Source organism: Saprolegnia diclina, assembly GCF_000281045.1.
Source record: "Saprolegnia diclina VS20 unplaced genomic scaffold supercont1.117, whole genome shotgun sequence".
Taxonomy (NCBI): Eukaryota; Oomycota; class Saprolegniomycetes; order Saprolegniales; family Saprolegniaceae; genus Saprolegnia; species Saprolegnia diclina.
In genome coordinates, this window is record NW_008246184.1 from 77,995 (window position 1) to 97,241 (window position 19,247).

Below are 19,247 nucleotides of genomic sequence, written 5' to 3' on the forward strand. Positions count from 1 at the left end.
AGGGGGACCACCAAGCGGTAGAGCAGGCCCGTCGGGAGGGAGTGTCGACACCGAGGTGGCGTTGGTCGTCAACTCCGGGGTAGGCGGCGGCGTTCCAGCAATGCGGGACGAGGAGGCCGCAGCACCAGCGCGCGCGAGGCGTGTCCGCGTCCCAAAGCCACGGCGCGGCTGCATGCCACCAGTCACAGCGCGGCGCAAAGGCACCGTGGCGCCATCGGTAGCAGAGCCCGAAGGTTCCACTGGGCTAGTCGGCGCTGCAGGCGAGGGCAGCGTAGCAGACGGTGACGGCGCTGCCGACGACGACGGCGGAGCAGACGAGGACAGGAGAGCAGACAGAAACCGCGGATGGATGCCGTAGTGAGGCCGGAAGGGGCAGCCACCGCGTCTCGAAGCGCAGTAGCAGATGTCGCGCGCTAAGCGTTGCAGGGGGAGCTGCTGGCGGGCGATCTGCTCAAGACGCGACGACACAGCGTGGTCGACCCCGACAAGTACAACCGGTTGCTGCAGCAATGGGGCCACAAGCTGGAACTGGGTATGGGCAGGAGTCTGAGGAGCCGTTGTCGAGGCGAGGCCACGGAGCAGAGCCAGCCAGTCGTGTGGCACAAGAAACCGGAGCACAGAGCCTGACGCAGCCCGAGGCCAATGCAGCGAGGCATGCAGAACGTCGAGGTAAATGCGGCAGACCACGTGGCCAACGTCCGCGTACGCAGGGCAGTGTCGATGCGAAAGCCAGATAGCAGACGCGTCGTCATCATCATCAGCTTGAGGCACGACTTCCGCAACCACGTTCAGTGGCCCGGAGTTCAATCCAGAAGACCGCACGGGGAGGCGCAGCATGCAGCGGTACACGCGCGGCGCAGGCAAGGTGGCCACCGCAGCGGCCACCGACGCCCGTAAATATGAGGCCCGGAGCGTCGCATACGAAGTCGTCGTGCCGCCATCACCGCCATTAAGGCACGCCTCAGGTTCGTCGTCCACGTCGTCCACGGAGCTCGTCGGCACTGGCGGCATGGCAGCAGAGGCTGGCGGCCGCGGCGCTGCAGAGCCCCGAGCACGGGCTGGCGTGGCGGAGCTAAAGTGGCCAAGCGCGACACCAGACGGCCCAACCAGCGGCTCGCCAGCGTCATGGCGGGGATCGTGGCCCACCAGCAGCGACATGCCGTCGGGGCAACAGCTGCGAGACGGTGACGGGCACGAGCAGAACAACCCGTTGCCAGGCTGCAGCCCCATCGACGGGATGCCCATCGCACGGTTGGCAAGATGGTCGGCCACCGCATTGTGTCCGCGACCAATATGGGACATCGTTGTCTGGACGTTGTAGGTGCGCAGGCGTGTGAGGACCGCGAGGGCAGCATTGCGGGCGGCACGAAGGGGTTTCGCGCACCGCGTACTGCCATCAAGCCACTTGAGGACCAGCGCGCTGTCGCCTTGGATGAGCGCACGGTGGGGCTTGAGGTGGAGGAGACCGCAAAGCCCCAAGTAGACCGAGCGCAGCTCCGCCGTGTTGTTGGTCACAGCAGGCGCACCAGAGCCCGTAGTCGGCTGCGGTAGCCACTCATAGCAAGACCACCGGATTCGCCCATCCGGGCCAAAGATGACAGCGCCGGCACCACCACCAGCGGAGGCAGATGAACCGTTCTGGCGGCACCCACCATCAAAGCGCAGCGTGTACGTGACCTCCGCCGACCCCCACGTTGTCGTCGTCGACCACCTCGAGGACGTCGTCGCTGTCGTTGGCCGCGTGCGAGCTCTCGTCGCTGTGCAGCGTCAGGACGTCGTCGCCCGTCAAGAGCGCCAGGAGCGCAGCATCATCCGCGCTCGTCATCGGATGCAGGTCGAATGATGATGATGCGACGTTTTAAAGTGGCGCGTCCTACCGTTTCTCACGAATGACCCGCCAGACAAAACCACTCTTAACGGTCGTCGTGCTGCTCCAACCACATTCTTGGGAGGACATGAGACCACCTGTGGATTCATACCCTCGTAGTACATCCATGAACGAGACCTCGGCTACGCCTCGGGCCCTGCGGGCAAAGTTGCATGCGACTCGCTACGCTCGTCGGCAGCGCTGGAGGTTGCGCCGTGAGAAAATATTGTGCGACTGGGGATTGTTTGGTGAAATGACGCGGGATTATGTTGTTTTAGAATGAAGGTGGTTTGTTGAGAGGTCAGGTGCAGTAGTTAGGCTTCACAAGGGAGGAGTGCTAGGCCCTCGGAAACCAGTCCAATAGTCAGTGGCAAGCCAACTGGACTATCGGAGTTTGTAAAAATGAATGTGAAAAAAAACCACACCGAAGTGTGGAAATCAGTTTTCACACTGATTAGAACAGATACTACACTTGATCTTAGCCAAAAGGCCGAGAAGGTATGCTACGACTAAATCCTAATCTCACGATCCTACGGTGAAAAACACTTCGTGTTTTTCACCGCGGGGATCGTGTAGAGCGCATGCCGTAGAGGGGCAGCGTGTTGGCAACTTAAGTACGAATCTTGTCGTTCTCAAGTGTCTTTTTAAGTGCGGCCCAATTTAGTACGAAAAAGTACCGTTCAAGTACGGCAAAAACTGCACTTTTACTGAACCTCTGATTATACGAATTCATCTCCGCGCTTGTTTTCTTCGCCCCATTATACAAAATACTAGATACATATTTTGGAGATTTTTGACAGATGGCACGTGGGTTGCATGTTCAGCAGTGTGAAAACAGGCGTGAGTGTGAAAACAGGATTCTCACATGAGTCCTGGTATTGGGTTTTCACACATGCCACAATAAGGATTTTTGCTGGGGCAATTTCTCGCTGGAGCTGCGTCGTTGTCGTTTTGACCAATGGAATTCGCACATGGGCCCTTGTATCCGGAAGCTTCCGGCCAGCCAGCCAGGCTGCCACTTCGATGTTGCGCTCGCGTCTTAGCCAAAAGGCCGTTGGGGCAGTATTAGTACATTGTTCTAGTCGACAACAGAGTTTGGCACATGTTATATATAGTCGTTGAGGCTGCCATCGTTGCCCTGCTTCAAAACTGCAAACAGATCACAGCAATTTGTCTTGTCAACTTGTGTACACAAGCAAGCAAATGTATGTGGCTCGACTATACTACCTGTGTATTTGACAAATTTTAATTCGTATAAATTCATACTAGTAGGTCCGTTTAATTGGCATGGTTGCAACTCGCATTGCAACTCAGCTTACCCGGTACTGGGACAAGGAAATGGTCTCACCAAACGTGCGCTTTAAATCATTAAATCACTGCGATTCGTGACGCTCTTTAGAGTGCACTCTTAGTCAAAGGACATAACGTTGGTGTCATAAACGTTCGGCCTACGATTGCCAGCAAGCGTTGAGGCGTTCGACTGATGGTGTTTCGAATTCACCGCGTCCTCACACACCAAGACATGCAGAGTCTTGGGCGCAGCTCAGGGCGCTGGTTTCCGACCGCAATTCGCCCCGGTGACTTCGTGAAAAGTTGATGACATGCCCTGAACACCAACAATTCAGATGCAGCCCTAGGCACAATTCGGTACATTGGGCGAAAGGCCGTGTAGACCCGAGAATGGTCTCTCTGATTGCGGCGAGAGACGCTGCATTTAGCGAAGGGCTGCCGGTGCACAGTATCAGGGCCCAACCGTAGGCACAATACGGGTAGTAGTTAATGATAGCTGACTAGTACAATGCAAAAGCTCAACAATCGTTAACGTTGGTGTAGCGAATGTGTCCACCACAAAGTTCGTTCCAGGCATCGTTGCGAGGTGGCGACAGCAAGGCGCTTCTACACATCTCGTGTTGTGCTGGCCGTTAGTTGCTTCTCGAGCAACGACACGCAAGACAGATATGATAATCACCCTGCACCAAAGGTGCAATATAAACAAAGCAACCAAAGCTGTCAACATACGCCAAATTCATGGATCGACCGCGTGTGGCCTTGAACATCCCCCCACTGATCTCGCCTCGCCATACCTCAATGGAGCTCGAGTTGGGAGGCCAATCGATGAAGTCCATGGATACGCGCTGTCGCGGTCGTGATCTAGACCCATGTTGCTCAGCCCACCGCTGGGCACGTAGCGATGTACTGCAGCATATGGATCGCTCGCTTCAACTGGTACGAGCTTAGTAGCCTCTCGGGACGCCTGTCCCTTGTCGATCATACTGCAACGATCGCGGACCACGATCCCTGATCCCAGCGCCCAAGTGTTGCCACGAGACCCCATTTGATTGGATGAAAATGATGCATATATTCTAAATCCACCAATCATTTCCTTAATCTATTTTCGTCCAATGAAATCCCGTGGCGTCAGATCTTATCACAACAATCCTGCAATTTGCACTTGCTTGCGCGATGCTGCGGACCTTCTACGGCGACACCGTCCTCTCGGCCGACTGGACCGGTGAATACGAAGAAAAGTCGGCGCAATGGTTCGAGCTCTTCCTCGACCTCATCATGGTCGCTGCCTGCTCCAATGTGGCCGAGGGCCTCAAGGACGACCTGAGTCTCCGTGGCGCGGCAGCGTTTGTGCTGCTCTGCCTCATGTACGCCTCGTCGTGGCATCTCTACACGCACTTTAACGCGCGCTTCTCCGAGTCGTCGCTCTTGCACTACGGTTTTCTGTATGTACTGCTCATCGGGCTCAGTGGTATGGTGCTCTCGAGCGAGCCGGGTCGCGGGTTCACGATCGGTCTCCTCTGCATCCGCGCCGCGCTCTTCTGCATGAACTTGTCGGTGTTTTGGTCGCTCCCACACGTGCGCGGAAAGGCGGGCGCCGACATGAGCATGGGCCTGGTCGCCATGACGCTCTTTGGCATCGCGCTGTGGATTGACCGCCCAAGTGTGACGATCGGCGTCTACCTCGCGTCGCTCTTCCTCGAGACGTTTCTCGGTGTGGCGCTCGTGCGCTTCGCCAAGCGACCTGGGACGTACGTGGCCATGAACATTGATCACGTCAACGAACGCGAAGGCTGCCTTGTCATGGTGGCGCTCGGCGAGTCGGTCGTGAGCACGGTCATCAACAGCCGCGGCACGGACCTTCCACTAGCGTACTACATCGCCATGTCGCTTTCGCTCCTCATCATCTTTGCACTCGCGATCTTTTACTTTGCGACCAAGCCGCCACGCGCGATGCATGCGATGCGGCGGTCGATTGGGGCCGGGTTTACCTACTCGATACTGCACTACTTGCTGCTACCGACGTTGCTGGCGATCGGCGTGGGCACCAAGCTCGTCTCGGACGCCGTGCGCCATGACCAAGAGCTCTCACCAACGTCACTCTGGGTCTTGTACGGGTCGATCTCGCTGGCGCTGTTGATCATGCTTCTCGTACGGCTCTTGCACTATGGCGGGCGCCAGCCGGCACCGACGGACCCGCTGCTCGTCCAGCGCATCAAGTACGTGTGGTGGGGCGTCTGCGCGCTCTCGCCCATCTGTCCGCCGATTGTGGCCGGCATTTTGGAGGCTGTCGCCAGTGACGGCGGCGTCGACCCGATCATGGCACTAGCCTGCGCCGCCGCCATCATCCTCTCATGGCTCGTGAGTGAGACCGCCGTCATGCACAGCCTCCGCGCACTTGGGTACGGCTATTCGGAAGCCCTGCATGCGACGGCTAACCTCGAGTCCCGCGCGCCGCTACTGGTCGTCAAGCACTAACAGTAAACCAACCATTGCGGTCGTATGTGCTTGGCAACGACTTGTGGCTTTGCATTTGTGGACGGGTTTAATATGGACCGCACCTCCAGTGCTTGATCCAGAACAAGCGTGTTTTACATTATGCAGATGCAAGCCTTGTATCGTCGGGCTAGGATGGATTTGTCGTCATGAGTCTGCTGTACATGCAATCGACTCGATCGCTACTCCAAACCAGCCATATTACGAGAACGACTGGACAGACACTTGTCGACCGCACGTTTTAGCGATCAAATTATATATTGTACACGTTACGATGCACTCGGCTTCAGAAGGAGCGACTTGGACGCTACTTTCATCGGCGGCGTGCGACTCGGGAGTGACGCCTTCTTTGCAAGCGCGTGACGGCGGCGCGTCTGGAGCCACTTGAAGCACAGCCGATTCGCATACCGCGCACAGGCAAAGAACGCAGCATACGGGTCTTCGCTTGTGTCGGTTGGGTACAGTCGCCGAAAGTGACCGAGCCGGTCCATCTCGTCCTCCATGCTATGGACAATGTCCCAGTCGTCGTCACAGAAAAGCGCAATGTGGCCCGCATCGAGCTGCGTGATCTTGGGGTCGTGTACGACGTCAAACAGCTTGCGCGACGAGGTGCTCGGAGGTTTCTTCTTCTCACGACCGATCGCTGCACTGGGTGCTTCGTGGCCCACGAGATGGAAAATATCACTCATGAGGAGGCCCTTGATGCGCTTGTCGAGCGGCGACGAGCCCATGAGCGACGGCGACACGTTCACTTCAATGAGCCATGGCTCTAGGCTTGCGTCGAGCATCAAGTCGAAGCCAAAGAGCTCGTAGCACGCATGTCGGTGCTTGACGTATGTTTGCGTCAAGGGCGTTATGTGCGCTTCAGCGGCAATAATGGTCTTGCAAATGATCGCATGCAGCTTGGCCTGCAACGTTGCAATGTCCTTGCCGTCTTTCTAGCACGACAATGAGGGGTAGGGCAGGGCAAGGGGAATACTTCAAGGTACGCGAGCAGCGCCGTGAGGCTCCACTTGCTGCCGTCGGTCGACGTGGGCCCGCTCGACGCTTTGAATCGCTCGTTGTTTTTATTGATGCTAAAGTTGGTCAAGTGCATGAGCCGGTTCTTGAGGTGGGCCGCCTCCGTGTCGTAGGGCACGGTGCAAAAGCGCGCGAGGCCTTCCTGAAAGAGGTAGATCCGAAGCGGATCAAAGCACGTGACGACGACGTAGATGCGCAAGTCGAATTTGTAGCCGTGGATCAAATACGGCGATGCAAGGTACCGCTGAACAACCCACTTGCGTTTTTTCTTGAGCTGCTTTTCGAGCTACCATTTTTCATGATTTTTTAGACCAAAAGACACTGCATATTCCTATTTTACCTGCGACGAGTGGACGACCTTGATGCCACGACCGCACGCCGACGCCGGCGGCTTGAAGATCCACATGGACGGTCCGGATTCGCGGTCGAGGCAGCGCATGAACGCATCGAGCTGCCCGGGTAGCAAGAAGCCTTCGGGCACAAAGCTGTACGCCGCTGGAAACGTCCGCTTCATGGCGCTAATGGTCTTCATGAGCCGATCTTTCCGGCCAATCACCCACGGATCAGGAAAATGGTTGATTTTCTGATGGGCTTGCAGCGCCTTGAACGCGGTCCGAGGCAAGTGCTTGATCCATGCACCCGTCCACTTTTTCCCTTTGAGAAGCCGGCGAAAGCCCGCGCGCACAAAGGCATTCTTGACGCAGTTGCGCTCCCAGTAGCACTTGAAAAAAACAATATTGGTCTCGGCTGGGACGTCGCTCGTGCTGACACCGGCTGGGTACGTTCGCTCGACGTGCAAGTCGTGCGGATAGTCGAAACAAATCGTGGGGGTGCGATTTGGGAAGCGACTGTGCTGGAGCTTGAGCGTGCGGGGGCGCCCCCCCGTCGGCTGTTGCAGAGGCTCTTCATCGTCGTCGTCCTCTTCCTCGTCTTGGTTGATCGCATCCTCGTCCCCGTCGTCGTCGTCCAGAGCGTTCTCGGACGGTTCACCATCGATGCTGTCGTCGTCTGCCGGTGTGTCGTCTTCGGGGGTGACACCTACGACAAGTCCATGAGAAAATAGAGATCGATCGAGGACAAACACGCAGAATCGCACCACTCGCGACGGCTGGCGACGAGGCTTCGAGCTTGAGGCGAGAGAGCTCGAGTCGCTCCCGAAGCCCCAGCCGTGTGCTCATTTAAGCCAAAGGACACTACGGTTTCACGTCGTGGAATACCAATTTAAAAAGTTAATTCTTGTGTTTCGTGGGATTCGGATTGCACCGCATTTTGGTTGCACAAATATCTTTTGCAGATTTCCTTGTCAGGTGGTCGATTCGACCTCTGTTTGACATGCTAGCATATATCACTTCTTGCGGTGCGTTCAGTGCAGGAAAGGCGGCGTCGGGGAATGTGGCAGTCTGCCAGAGTCAATGATCGTATCGAGGGCTCGCGCGCAGAAGGAACACTACGGAATGGAAACCCAATATGTTGCAAGGTCGCCAAGCGTTCAACCCACAGCTCCAACGACGCAACATGGTCGACTTTGAGCTTTGGTTGGTGCGTAACTGCATCGAAATTCCGCCACGGAGCACTGGGGCTACGAGGGTGGCCATGGTGGGGATGTGCCACATCGGTCCGCTCGGTCCGCTGTCAGTGGAAAAGCCTGCTATCGTGATACGAGTGCAAGCGGCCAGTGCACGGGGGTTGTGCACGACATGTACTATCTCTCGAACTCCACAACCCACCGCCCTGTCGTCGTGACCTCCAATGCACCATGACGCCTGTCGCTTGGTACCGACGCTTTCTATTGCCCCACGTCCTTGAAGTGCCCCGTCTAGTCGACACGCTGCTTTTCCAACATCCAAGATGCAGCCGCCATCAAGTGCACTTTGGCTGGCGTCCGTCGCTTGCTCCCTGCAAAAACCTATCTTCGAATAGAGCACATCCACCGAAATGGATGGAGATCCCATGCGTACAGGTGGCGAGCCGACCCGACGACGCCACTGTGATGTGGCTGACGATGTATGAAATTTAGAAAGGGCTCCGGAACGTCGCGGCCACATCTCTGAGCCGCACATCCTTTCGTCAGCCAGTACACATGGGTGGCATTGCGCTTGATCTTCTAAGAGCTCCGCACGGCTACTCGTCGTCCACCTCTGCCTTTAGGCCTGCCAGATTCATGCAAACAGGAGTGCTTTCTCGTGTACCGTCCTATCGGAATCTAGCGTGTACACTACATGTTGATCGTCTACGCCGTCATCATGGTCAAGTCAAGGACAGGGCTATAGTGCGACGCCGATGCAATGAAACCGAATGCAAGGGCAAGAGCGCGGAGGATGCGCACCCATCGGGCGTCACTGTGGACTTGATCGGGTGCGATTACACGAGCGAAAGGGCAACCAGATGGTTTGGGAAGCGTATCACCTTGTATTGATGTGGCGCTTGGGCCAGCGCGTGTGTTTTGGTTTCCAGTTTAAAAAATGTCGTCCAGCGCACAGAAGAAACGAGTGCTCACCAAAGTGCAGCTCGAGACGAACCGCGTGCGCTCGAAAAAGTATTATGAAGATAATCGCGACTCGGTCTTGGCCAAGCTCCGACTGCACTACATTGAGAACCGCGAGAAGGAGCGCAAACGCCAGCGTGAAAAGTACCTCCGCATCAAAGCGCGCAAGCGCGCGGCCAAAGAAGCGACCAAGACGCTGCCGTGCAATCCGCTCAGCATCGCGTTCCTTCTCAACTGACGATAGCATCCTCGATCGAGTCGAGGTTAGTATTTATCACAGCATCGAGCGAGCAGTGCGCCATCGTCGGTAAACAAAAGGTCAAGCGTTCAACTTCCTTACGACCTCTGTGTTGACGTCGTCGATGGCTCACAAGCACGACGGGGCCAGTTGCAAGCGCTCCGTTGTCGCTGGCCATTGGAACCACGCCGCCATGAGGGAGACATCACCAGCCATAGAGCTTCGGTCCAATTAATGGTGCAAAACCCAAGCTGCTCCCAGAAAGTCATAAGTACGTGAAGTGAAGCGAAGAGCCACACATTTCACCTTGTGCAATCCCATCAAACACAAAATTGGTGAGATTTCTCCAAGGTTGTGTCGTTGCGTCTGTGTCGTAGAAAGGTGCGCGAGAGGCGGACGCGACGCAGCTCGTGCTGACGCCGTCGGTATTGTTGTCCGACACGACTATGTACGCAAGGCTTTGCAGTATTATGCGCGGCAATGGCATTCGGTCCCAACTCGGAGTTGAAAACACTCGGCGGGTGTTCTTACGCAGCGGTTGGTCGGTGAACTGATTCATCAACTACGTGCGCACCGTTGCGTGGCGGTACGTCTGTCGCCAGTGGCGTCACGAGTGGTTCAGGCGACCAAAAAGCCCGTTTTGCTAGCCCCATTTTCTGAAAGGTGCGTGAATTACAGGAAAAATTCCCTGGGAGATTGGGAACGAAATAGTACCTTGGAACGAACGTCCTCGCAGTGCAGATTGAGTCGAAGGTGGGGCATATAGGGTAACCACGCTGTTTGTTGTTGTTGAAGTGGGGCCTCGATTAAAATCGATATAAATACGCAATAATTGCAGGTTTTCCCCCGATTTGTGCATTGGTTGAGGAACTGAGCTAGGCAGGTGGAGGCAGGAGCGCGATCCGCGGGGCGCAGCCACTCGTGTTGCGCGAGGAGCTGGCGAAGCCGACGAAGAGCAAAAACGGCGCTTTTGTACCTACACAACCAAGACGAAAGCACCACGTGATTTGCACGGCTTTGTTGAGAAGCACTAAATGTCCACACCATGAACTCTAGTAGAAGCGATTCGATGTGGGCACACAACTTGGTCCATCACCGTTTGCAGCATGATATTGAGATTTGGCGGGACTGATGGTTTCTATAACATATGGTAGGGCTTCCTCGTCGCTGCGACAGTCGACTCTTTAATGACTTCTCCGACAATACCAAGTCGACGCAAACCCTTTGTGCATTCCTTTCTTGGACTCAAGTACGTCGTTCTACCTGCGCGTCCTAGCCGTGCCTCGTTGGATCGAACGGTTCTGTTGGCTATCCGGATACTTCCGTTTAATTACCTTGTTCAGTACCATTACACCTTTGCACGACGCCGACACCACATTGTCGCACGACGACGACGATGGCAATGCCACAGAAACCATCAGCGCACGACCATTCGTACGCTCTGCGCCTCCTTCCAGCTTGTTCGTCGACTACGTGTCCAAGGACTGAGAGAATGCGACGGCGGTGTATCCATCATCCTTGACGCGAAATCTCGCTTCGTCCCAGATTAGCCTACGCAAGAAACTTGCCACCAGTTGTGCCTTCGACTTGTGAGCAGCGTGGCACCACTCGGTAGTCGAAGCCCTAACGTTAGATCGTCAAGACTCCGCAGCTTCATGGTCATGGTTCCTCACGTCCATTCGCTGCCTCCACCATCTAGCTCTGAGCCGAACCCACGGAAATACTGGTACTAGTACGGACTAGTACTCAGTAAACTCGAACGCCCAAAACATCGAAGAGGCCACGATCTGTTCATTCCGCTTGCCACCTATAACGTCAATAAGGTGACGGTGATCACGCGCAGGGACATGCCACTGCAACATACCAGACATGCGAGATGCAACCATGGCACAACTCTACTTGTGCACCAGCGTGGAGCGACCGCGAGCAGTGGTTGCAATCGCAGTTGGTCCAGGAAGTCTTGGCATGCATTTGCAGCTACAGTCGCTTGGCTGCTCGGTCCGTGCAGCTTGGTGCGTAGCGTCATAATGACCAGGAGCATTCGATGCGAAAGGGCGTCGCGCCTGGGTGCACGTTGATTGGTTCTGTACTATCTAGGCGAATTCCTATCCGGTCAGGTTGGATATTCCATTTCGCCCATTTTGCAACACGATGGCAGACTACATGGCGATCACGTCGCCACGCGACGGCCTCACGAAGCGGTACCTGACGATCCCGGTCGTCAACACGAACGAGGTCGGGCCGAGCTTCCTGTACCCGACCAAGGACTGCGGCTACGAGGACGTCACGGCGCCGGACGACGACCTGCGCGCGATCCGCGACAAGCTCAACAAGCCCAAGCACCTTCTGAGCGAGTGGCCCGCGACCGCCATCTCGGGCAACGACCTCTTAGGCTCGGTCCTCTACTCGGCGGGCATCGTCGCCAGCAAGGCCGGCTGCCTCTCGCCCGTGCACAAATATCTTTTGCAGATTTCCTTGTCAGGTGGTCGATTCGACCTCTGTTTGACATGTACTACATGGTCTCGCTCGTCTTGTACCTCTTCCGGTTCATTTACGAAGAAGTCGTGACCGCGATTCCCATGAACGGCGGGTCGTACAACTGCCTTTTGAACGCGACCTCGAAGCGCGTTGCGGCCGTCGCCGCCTGTCTGAGCATCCTCGCGTACCTCGCAACGGCCGTCGTCTCGGCCACGTCGGCCTGCTACTACCTCCAGACGCAGGTTCATCTTCCTATGTATGCGTATCAACCTAACGGTCTAGTATGCATTAGGTGCCAGGACTGCCCGTGCTCGGCACGTCGATTGCGCTCCTGGGAGTGTTCGGCCTCTTGAACATCATTGGCATCTCCGAGTCGTCGATCGTCGCGCTCGTGATCTTTGGCCTGCATGCGCTGACGCTGACGGTCGTTGCCGTCGCCAGCCTCATCTTTATGGTACATTTTCTACGGCTTTTGTTGGAGATTCGATTATAAAATATGAACTAGATTCACCACCCGGACGTGATCCAAGCCAACTACAAACGGCCATTCCCCGACGTTGACTTTGTCGGGAGTATTGTCTCTGGCAATTTCATGACGGCGCTTTTTTTCGGCTTTTCGGCGTCGATGCTCGGCGTCACCGGGTTTGAAACCTCGGCCAACTTTGTCGAAGAGCAAAAGCCCGGCGTGTTTCGCAAGACGATGCGGGTACGTACTTTATATCTTTTGTCCTCTCGTATACTAGTACGTATGACAAAATTGAACTAGAACATGTGGATGCTTGCGTCGGTCTACAACATTTCGCTGGCGATTTTGAGTCTCGGCGTGCTCCCGATCGACGTCATGATGGCCAACCCGAGTGTCGTGCTGGCGCAAATGGGCCTCGCGGCCGGTGGTCACTGGCTTCAGCTCTGGGTCGCGATCGACGCGTTCATCGTCTTGTCGGCCGGCGTCCTCACGGGCTATGTGGGCATCACAGGTATGCCATTTTTCTGATTTGTCCGAAAATTCAAAATTTTCTGAAAATTCCTGATTTTGTGCCAGTATTGATGACCTCTTATTAGGGCTCATTCGGCGCTTGAGCAACGACCGCGTCATGCCCGAGTTTCTCAGCTACGAAAACCCGTGGCGCCACACGCCGCACAACATTTCGATTTCGTTTTTTGTCATTGGGTCGAGTCTCATTCTGGCGCTCGACGCCGACGCGACCATGCTTGGCAACGTCTTTACCTTTGCGTTCCTCTCGATGATGTTTCTCTTTGGCTTTGGCTGCATCATGCTCAAGCTCAAGCGCCAAGACATCCCCCGCGCGGTCCACGCGCCATGGTGGACGTGTATTCTTGGCTGTACGCTGGTCGTGCTCGGGTACTTTGGGTCGCTCCTCGGCGACCCCAAAGTGTTGCTGGTGTTCTTCCTCTACTTTATGGTCATTGCCGCCATCGTCTTTTCGATGATTGAGCGCATGATGGTGCTCCGGTGCCTCATCTTCCTCGTGCACATGGTGTGCGGCAAGGAAGCGCCGGTCGAGACCGACCCGATCGCCGATGTCGAGGCCAACGTTCTTCCGCGCGTCCAGCAGCACACGGACGACGACAACGACCGCAGCAGTCTCGCAACTACGACCAAGCACAAGTTTTACGAGCACGATACGCACCGCGTCGCAATGCTCACACGGACGATCAAGCGCATCAACTCGCGGCCAATGGTGTTTTTTGTCAAGGACAACAACCTCGTTCTTATCAACAAGGCCATTCTGTATGTCCGGAGCAACGAGATCACGCACTACATGCGGTTCTTTCACGTGTACGCCGACGACGATGCAGCGACACGCGCCCGGCTTGCCGAGCTCCGGGACATCATCACCATGTTTGACGGTGTGTACCCAAAGCTGCACTTGGACTTTGTGTCGGTGCACGGGCAGTTTGATCCGGCGACGATTCTTTGGATTGCCGACGAGTACAAGATCCCGACCAACTTTATGTTTATCAAGCAACCGAGCAACATTGCAGTCCACAAGGTCTCGTCGCTCGGCGTCCGCGTCATTACAGGGTAACAACCTTAACGAGTCGTCTACTGTTGGATGCACAAAGTGCTCTTCTTGTTCGGAGAGAGCAAGTGCCGGGCGCGATCCCAGTGTCGTTGCTTGCTTTTGTTGCAACTGGACAGTTTGTCGGAACTATGCTCGAGAGACGACAGACACACTGTTTACCGTCGCCCTCTCAGCGTCACACCCGTCGCCATCTATACGGATATGCGCTGGACGTGTCGGTGTAGGATCGCGACTTGCTGTCGGGGTAAGGTTTCTTCTATACGTGGGCGAGCTACGTGGGCGTGAAGTGACCAAAGTTGGGTGGCCATGGACCTGAGGATGTTGACGACGACTGCACATCTCTTGCCAACGCACCTGTCGGTCACCGGCTTGTGCTGCAACAAAGGATTTCATACTTCGCTGCAGCTACGAGGCTGATCGTAGGTACCCGTGTCCGTTGCCATGCCCCGCGCTCCGCTGTGTGAAGTCGAGCCACCGATGGTTGGAGGCCATTAAGGAGCAAGACATCCTTTGCTCGGGGCCGCCCCTCTGTTCGGTTGTTGAGCGCCGCCTTGACCATCGACGAGTACCAGCCTGTGACAGACCACGAACGCATCCAACGACCTCGTGAGCGTGGCCATCGACCGTGGGCAGTGTCCAACACATCGTTATGGGAGGTAGGACGTCACCCTAGTGCGTCATATAGAGCCTGTAGAAGCGGTACCTACGCATCCAAGGAGCTCCATGGCACCCATCTCTTCCATAAACTCATACTGCAACCGCTCCTTTTGCGAGGCGCTTCCAATGTGCACCTGATAGCAGGTGTAAAGTCAAGCTACAATACATGCGCTCGATATGGCCGCTGCTGCTAGGGAAGCTTCGAGCCAAGAGTCTCACCTGCGTATCGACAGATCTTGAAGAGCAACCGCGAGTGGATACGTTGCATGGTTTGGAAGTGGTGGGGCATTTTGTATGGTCGAGTTAGTCAACGTGGGTGGGTCGCTGACCATAATGACGGCCGTGGCGATGCTGGCCGTGATGGTGGGGCGATCGGGAGAGATACCCAACCTTTCTTTCGAAGCGAGATGTGGCGCCTGGCGCCACTGCCGCGTGGGACAGACCGCAGCCAGGACTTCAAGGACAAAGGTCAAAAGTCCCAAAACAGCTGGTCCACAAACATGGGTGGAGGATCATTACGCTCGCGCCACATCCAATTCCTGAAGGAAATGCACAAGTGCGCGTGTGGACGACAGCGGCACGGGTGTACGTTGCTGGACACCACGAAGCTATGACTAGGACTGGATGCTTTGACTTGCTTGTTCGCCACGCAGGACCAGAGACGACGCTCGATCCTGGCTGCACCAGATGGTGCAGTGTCCACTGCCAGAGTGGGATGACACATCACACGGCTTGGGCCGGGACATGCGGTTTCTTCCATGATATGGCCGGCGCAAGCTCGTACGTCGGACCTTAAACGAGCGGTCCAGAGCCGTCGTGTTGTGAGCTCGGCTCCTCTTGTCGGTGGCCGACGCAACTAGCGAGCGCATATTTGCCTATTCGACTGGACGCGTCCTCGGATGCTTGGGTGTGGGTGCACATGCAGCATCTCCTGGGTGGTTCATCCATCTCTCTAGAGTTGGATCGAGCCACATCGGTGCGCCACATCGGGGCGATCTCAACCGTGTCTTTTTTGGGCTGATGGATAGGTACAAGGTGGACGTGTCGACAGCGAGCACATCGTTAACGTCTCTGAATTCGGTCACGAGTGCGACGGTCGTTCGTGTCCAGAGAGTGGTCGCGTCACCAAACATTTCCGCGGAAACAACCTCGTTTCACTTTTCAATTTGCTCGGCCGACGACTTCACCAGAGCATGGCGACGCCCCAAGCCGTGTACACCCAGCATTGCGATAGCCCGGCCAAGCCGGTGCGGAAGCGCACGTTCCAGATCACGCTCAAGGAAGACGCGACGGCCGGCCCGTCGTTCATCTACCCGAGCGAGCTCGGCAAGCACGAGAACCTCCACCCGAGCGACGCCGAGCTCGAAGGCATCCGCGAAAAGCTCAACAAGCCCCGGCATCTTTTGAGCCAATGGCCGGCCACGTCGATTGCCGGCAACGACATTCTCTCGAGTGTGCTCTACTCGGCTGGTCTCGTCACGCTCAAGGCTGGACGACTCGCACCGATTGCGATGGTGTTTGTGTCGTTTGTGCTCTACATGTTTCGCTTCATTTACGAAGAAGTGGTCACGGCCATTCCGCTCAACGGCGGCTCGTACAACTGCCTTTTGAACACGACGTCCAAGCGCGTCGCATCCTTCGCCGCGGTGTTGAGTATCATGGCGTACATGGCGACGGCGGTCGTGTCCGGGACATCGGCGTGCTACTACCTTCAGTCGGTCGTGCCCGACGTCCCGGTGGTGCCCACGACGGTCGGTGTCCTCGGCGCGTTTGCCTGCCTCACGCTGCTCGGCATCACCGAGTCATCGATCGTCGCACTCTGCATCTTTAGCTTCCACGTCACAACGCTCACGATCCTCGGTGTCGCCTGCCTCATCCATGTGGTAAAACGCTCGTCGTAGAAAGTGCAATCTCATATCTTTTGCGTGTTTTTAGATCCAGAACCCCGAGATCTTCAAGGCCAACATGCACACGCCGTTCCCGAACGTCGACTTTGTCGGCTCGCAGATCGAAGGCAGCTGGTTCACGGCGCTCTTCTTTGGCTTCTCGGCGTCGATGCTCGGTGTCACCGGCTACGAAACGTCGTCCAACTACGTCGAAGACCAAGCGCCCGGCGTCTTTCGCAAGACAATGCGCAACATGTGGGCGTTCTCGTCGTGCTACAACTTTTTCCTCGCGTGGATGGGCCTCGGCATGCTGCCGGTTTACGGCGAAGAGGGTTTGATTGCCAAGAAGGACACGGTCTTGTCCGTCATGGGCTTTCTGGCCGGCGGCTCGTGGCTTCAGTGGCTCGTCTCGATCAATGCGTTTGTGGTTTTGTCTGGCGCCGTCTTGACGTCGTATGTGGGTATGACGGGTCTCGTCCGTCGCCTCGCGTCCGACCGCGTCATGCCAGCATTCTTTGCGGCTGAGAACAAGTGGCGCGGCACCAACCACTGGATCATCCTCGCCTTCTTCCTCCTCACGGCGTCGCTCGTCATCATCTCGGATGGCAACAACGTCGTGCTCTCGGGTGTCTACACCTACTCGTTCTTGTCCATGATGTTCCTCTTTGCGATGGGCTGCATGATGCTCAAGATCAAGCGCCAAGACATTCCGCGCGACGTCCAAGCGCCGTGGTGGACCTGCATCCTGGGTGCAACCATGATTGCGATCGGGTACTTTGGCATCCTCCTCGGCGACCCGACCGTGCTCATGTACTTTGCCTACTACGCGCTTGGCGTCGGCTTTCTTGTCTACTCGATGCTGGCGCGCGTGACCGTCCTTCGCTGCGTCATCTTCCTCGTCAACATGGTCTGCCCGTCCCGCGCCAAGAAGGACATTCCCGCTGACGTCGCGCTCGAAGCCGACGTCGTCGTCAAGGAAGACAACATTCGCTTCTTCGAGCGCGAGAACAAGCGCGTGTCGATGCTCGTCAAGACCATCAAGTCGATCAAGGAGCAGCCATTTGTCTTCTTCATCAAGAGCGCCGACCTCACAGTGCTCAACAAGGTCATCTTGTATGTCCGCAGCAACGAGATGACCGAGACGCTCCGGTTCGTGCACGTCTACCCCGAGGCGACAGACGACGCAATGGCCAACATTGAGTCGCTCAAGGAGATGATTGCGCTCTTTGACCGGATTTACCCCAAACTCCGCACAGATTTCGTGTCGATTTGCGGGCATTTTGACGCGGCGACCGTCACGTGGCTAGCCAACGAGTACCAGATGCCGACCAACATGATGTTCATCAAGCAGCCGACGACGATGGACGCCAAGGGTGTCTCGTGCTGCGGCGTGCGCATCATCACGGGCTAAGTTTTAGTCGTGTCAACCATTTAGACAGTGTGTCGTCGTGTGCCATAAATATACTAGTACAATTGTATTGACTGGAAAACACCTCTCACCAGCCTTTTATATACTAATTAGTGTCAATGGCGCTGGGACGCAAGGAAATAGAATCGAAGCATGTCGGATGATGCGACTGCCAGAGAGGCTCGAAGCGGCTGCCGATCGTGGTGCGAAAAAGCGGTCGATACCATATTATTAGAGGCAACTCAAACAGCCCCAGCTGTGCGTTTCAGACTGACCACGTTCATAGCCGATGCAGTACGTAAAGGCTTCGGGCGACTTTGCAACTCGTCCGATCGAAGCGGTTGTCGGCAGAGAAATAGCGGCTTGCGTTGCTTCACAAGGCGATGTCCGCGGAGGATCGAAGTGGGTCCCAGGCGTTTTCAGGAGGATTTGGGTCCACGACCGCAACACCCACCGTGTCACTTGACAAAATGCTCCCGTCGCCCATCAGCAGCAGCAAATTGCCCGACGAAGTGCCGACGTACGCGCCAGCGGCGTCGCCACGCGAGCAGTCTGAACGGTGGCTCGTACAGCTGCCTCCTCAACACAACCTCCAAGCGATTTGCATCGGTCGCTTCGTGTCTGAGAGTCCTTTTACTCGTGGCGATGGCTGTTGTCTCTGGGTCGTCGGTGAGCTTGTATTTGCAGTCACAGGTGTGTCCTTTTGCGTATGCACGTTTGAAACTTTGTCGAAGACCACCAACCCGATGTCTTTCGCAAGACGCTTTGGGTGCGTCATTTCTTCCGTCTTGTGACAGCAGCATTCATCTAGATCTAGAACATGTGGGCGTGTGCCTCCTTTCTCAACTTTTGGCTCTTGTTCCTGAGCCTCGGCGTCCTTCCGCTTGAAGCGTCAAGATGTTGACAAAATATCCTCTTGGTTAGAAGTATCTGCCAGAGACGTTGACCAAACACACAACGGCATCTAGGGACCGCGTGGCTTCTGTACTTGCGAGGTACCGGCTCCGTGCAAGACTCCTGGCGTCCCACTTGACGCGAATCCGTGGCCATCGTCAAGGGTCAATAATCAGATTATTGACCCTTGCCACCATTGTGACCGAAATCGGTGCATGCGTGAAACCGTCATGACGTGGCAAGCGCACCTGCGTCGTCCTCAGTAGTTGCTGCCACCGTGGCGGCACAGAAGCACGCATGGATCCAACCAAGGGTCAATTGACCCTTGATCCAACTCAATCCCGAGCCCCGATCAGCTTGACGTACCGGCCAAACCTCACGAGCGCACTGGGAAGTCCACCATCTTCACTGTATAATTGCATGTTAATAACTCATTTCAACAACGCATGGATCCGTGGCAAGCTCGGCAGTGGTCCTCCGATT

General features: G+C 56.1%; 6 protein-coding genes across 7 annotated transcripts; 4 read left to right on the forward strand and 2 right to left on the reverse strand.

Annotated features, from left to right (window-relative positions):
* Nucleotides 1–244: 244 nt before the first annotated feature.
* Nucleotides 245–1,825, reverse strand: SDRG_16189 (hypothetical protein; the record flags this gene model as incomplete). The annotated part of the gene is made up of 3 exons (XM_008622388.1): nucleotides 245–290; nucleotides 341–1,542; nucleotides 1,673–1,825. The coding sequence occupies 3 exons, from the start codon at nucleotides 1,823–1,825 to the stop codon at nucleotides 245–247; spliced, it is 1,401 nt and encodes a 466-aa protein (XP_008620610.1).
* Nucleotides 1,826–4,312: 2,487 nt separating this feature from the next.
* SDRG_16190 (hypothetical protein) lies at nucleotides 4,313–5,680 on the forward strand. The gene has a single exon (XM_008622389.1). It carries the CDS (start codon nucleotides 4,331–4,333, stop codon nucleotides 5,630–5,632), a length of 1,302 nt encoding a protein of 433 aa, XP_008620611.1. The 5' UTR covers nucleotides 4,313–4,330; the 3' UTR covers nucleotides 5,633–5,680.
* Nucleotides 5,681–5,870: 190 nt separating this feature from the next.
* Nucleotides 5,871–7,848, reverse strand: SDRG_16191 (hypothetical protein; the record flags this gene model as incomplete). The annotated part of the gene is made up of 4 exons (XM_008622390.1): nucleotides 5,871–6,588; nucleotides 6,630–6,947; nucleotides 7,011–7,708; nucleotides 7,767–7,848. The coding sequence occupies 4 exons, from the start codon at nucleotides 7,846–7,848 to the stop codon at nucleotides 5,920–5,922; spliced, it is 1,767 nt and encodes a 588-aa protein (XP_008620612.1). The 3' UTR covers nucleotides 5,871–5,919.
* A 1,264-nt stretch (nucleotides 7,849–9,112) lies between these two features.
* Nucleotides 9,113–10,243, forward strand: SDRG_16192 (hypothetical protein). The gene has a single exon (XM_008622391.1). The coding sequence runs from the start codon at nucleotides 9,133–9,135 to the stop codon at nucleotides 9,391–9,393; it is 261 nt and encodes an 86-aa protein (XP_008620613.1). The 5' UTR covers nucleotides 9,113–9,132; the 3' UTR covers nucleotides 9,394–10,243.
* A 1,301-nt stretch (nucleotides 10,244–11,544) lies between these two features.
* Nucleotides 11,545–13,996, forward strand: SDRG_16193 (the record flags this gene model as incomplete). 2 transcript variants are annotated; one of them, XM_008622392.1, is made up of 6 exons in its annotated part: nucleotides 11,545–11,902; nucleotides 11,956–12,113; nucleotides 12,164–12,325; nucleotides 12,377–12,577; nucleotides 12,638–12,848; nucleotides 12,934–13,922. In XM_008622392.1, the coding sequence occupies exons 1-6, from the start codon at nucleotides 11,545–11,547 to the stop codon at nucleotides 13,920–13,922; spliced, it is 2,079 nt and encodes a 692-aa protein (XP_008620614.1). The 2 variants fall into 2 exon arrangements, with proteins under 2 accessions (XP_008620614.1, XP_008620615.1); XM_008622393.1 differs by lacking the exon at nucleotides 11,545–11,902 and having other exon boundaries at nucleotides 11,917–12,113; nucleotides 12,934–13,996.
* A 1,614-nt stretch (nucleotides 13,997–15,610) lies between these two features.
* SDRG_16194 (hypothetical protein) lies at nucleotides 15,611–17,966 on the forward strand. The gene is made up of 2 exons (XM_008622394.1): nucleotides 15,611–16,459; nucleotides 16,512–17,966. Exons 1-2 carry the CDS (start codon nucleotides 15,770–15,772, stop codon nucleotides 17,871–17,873), a joined length of 2,052 nt encoding a protein of 683 aa, XP_008620616.1. The 5' UTR covers nucleotides 15,611–15,769; the 3' UTR covers nucleotides 17,874–17,966.
* The last annotated feature ends 1,281 nt before the right edge of the window (nucleotides 17,967–19,247 follow it).

Bases quoted from the DNA above. Each gene is read 5' to 3' on its own strand.
- SDRG_16190 (XM_008622389.1), top strand. From the start codon at position 4,331: ATGCTGCGGACCTTCTACGGCGACACCGTCCTCTCGGCCGACTGGACC.
- SDRG_16192 (XM_008622391.1), top strand. From the start codon at position 9,133: ATGTCGTCCAGCGCACAGAAGAAACGAGTGCTCACCAAAGTGCAGCTC.
- SDRG_16194 (XM_008622394.1), top strand. From the start codon at position 15,770: ATGGCGACGCCCCAAGCCGTGTACACCCAGCATTGCGATAGCCCGGCC. The intron at 16,460-16,511 runs GTAAAACGCTCG...GCGTGTTTTTAG, and splicing joins TCGCCTGCCTCATCCATGTG to ATCCAGAACCCCGAGATCTT.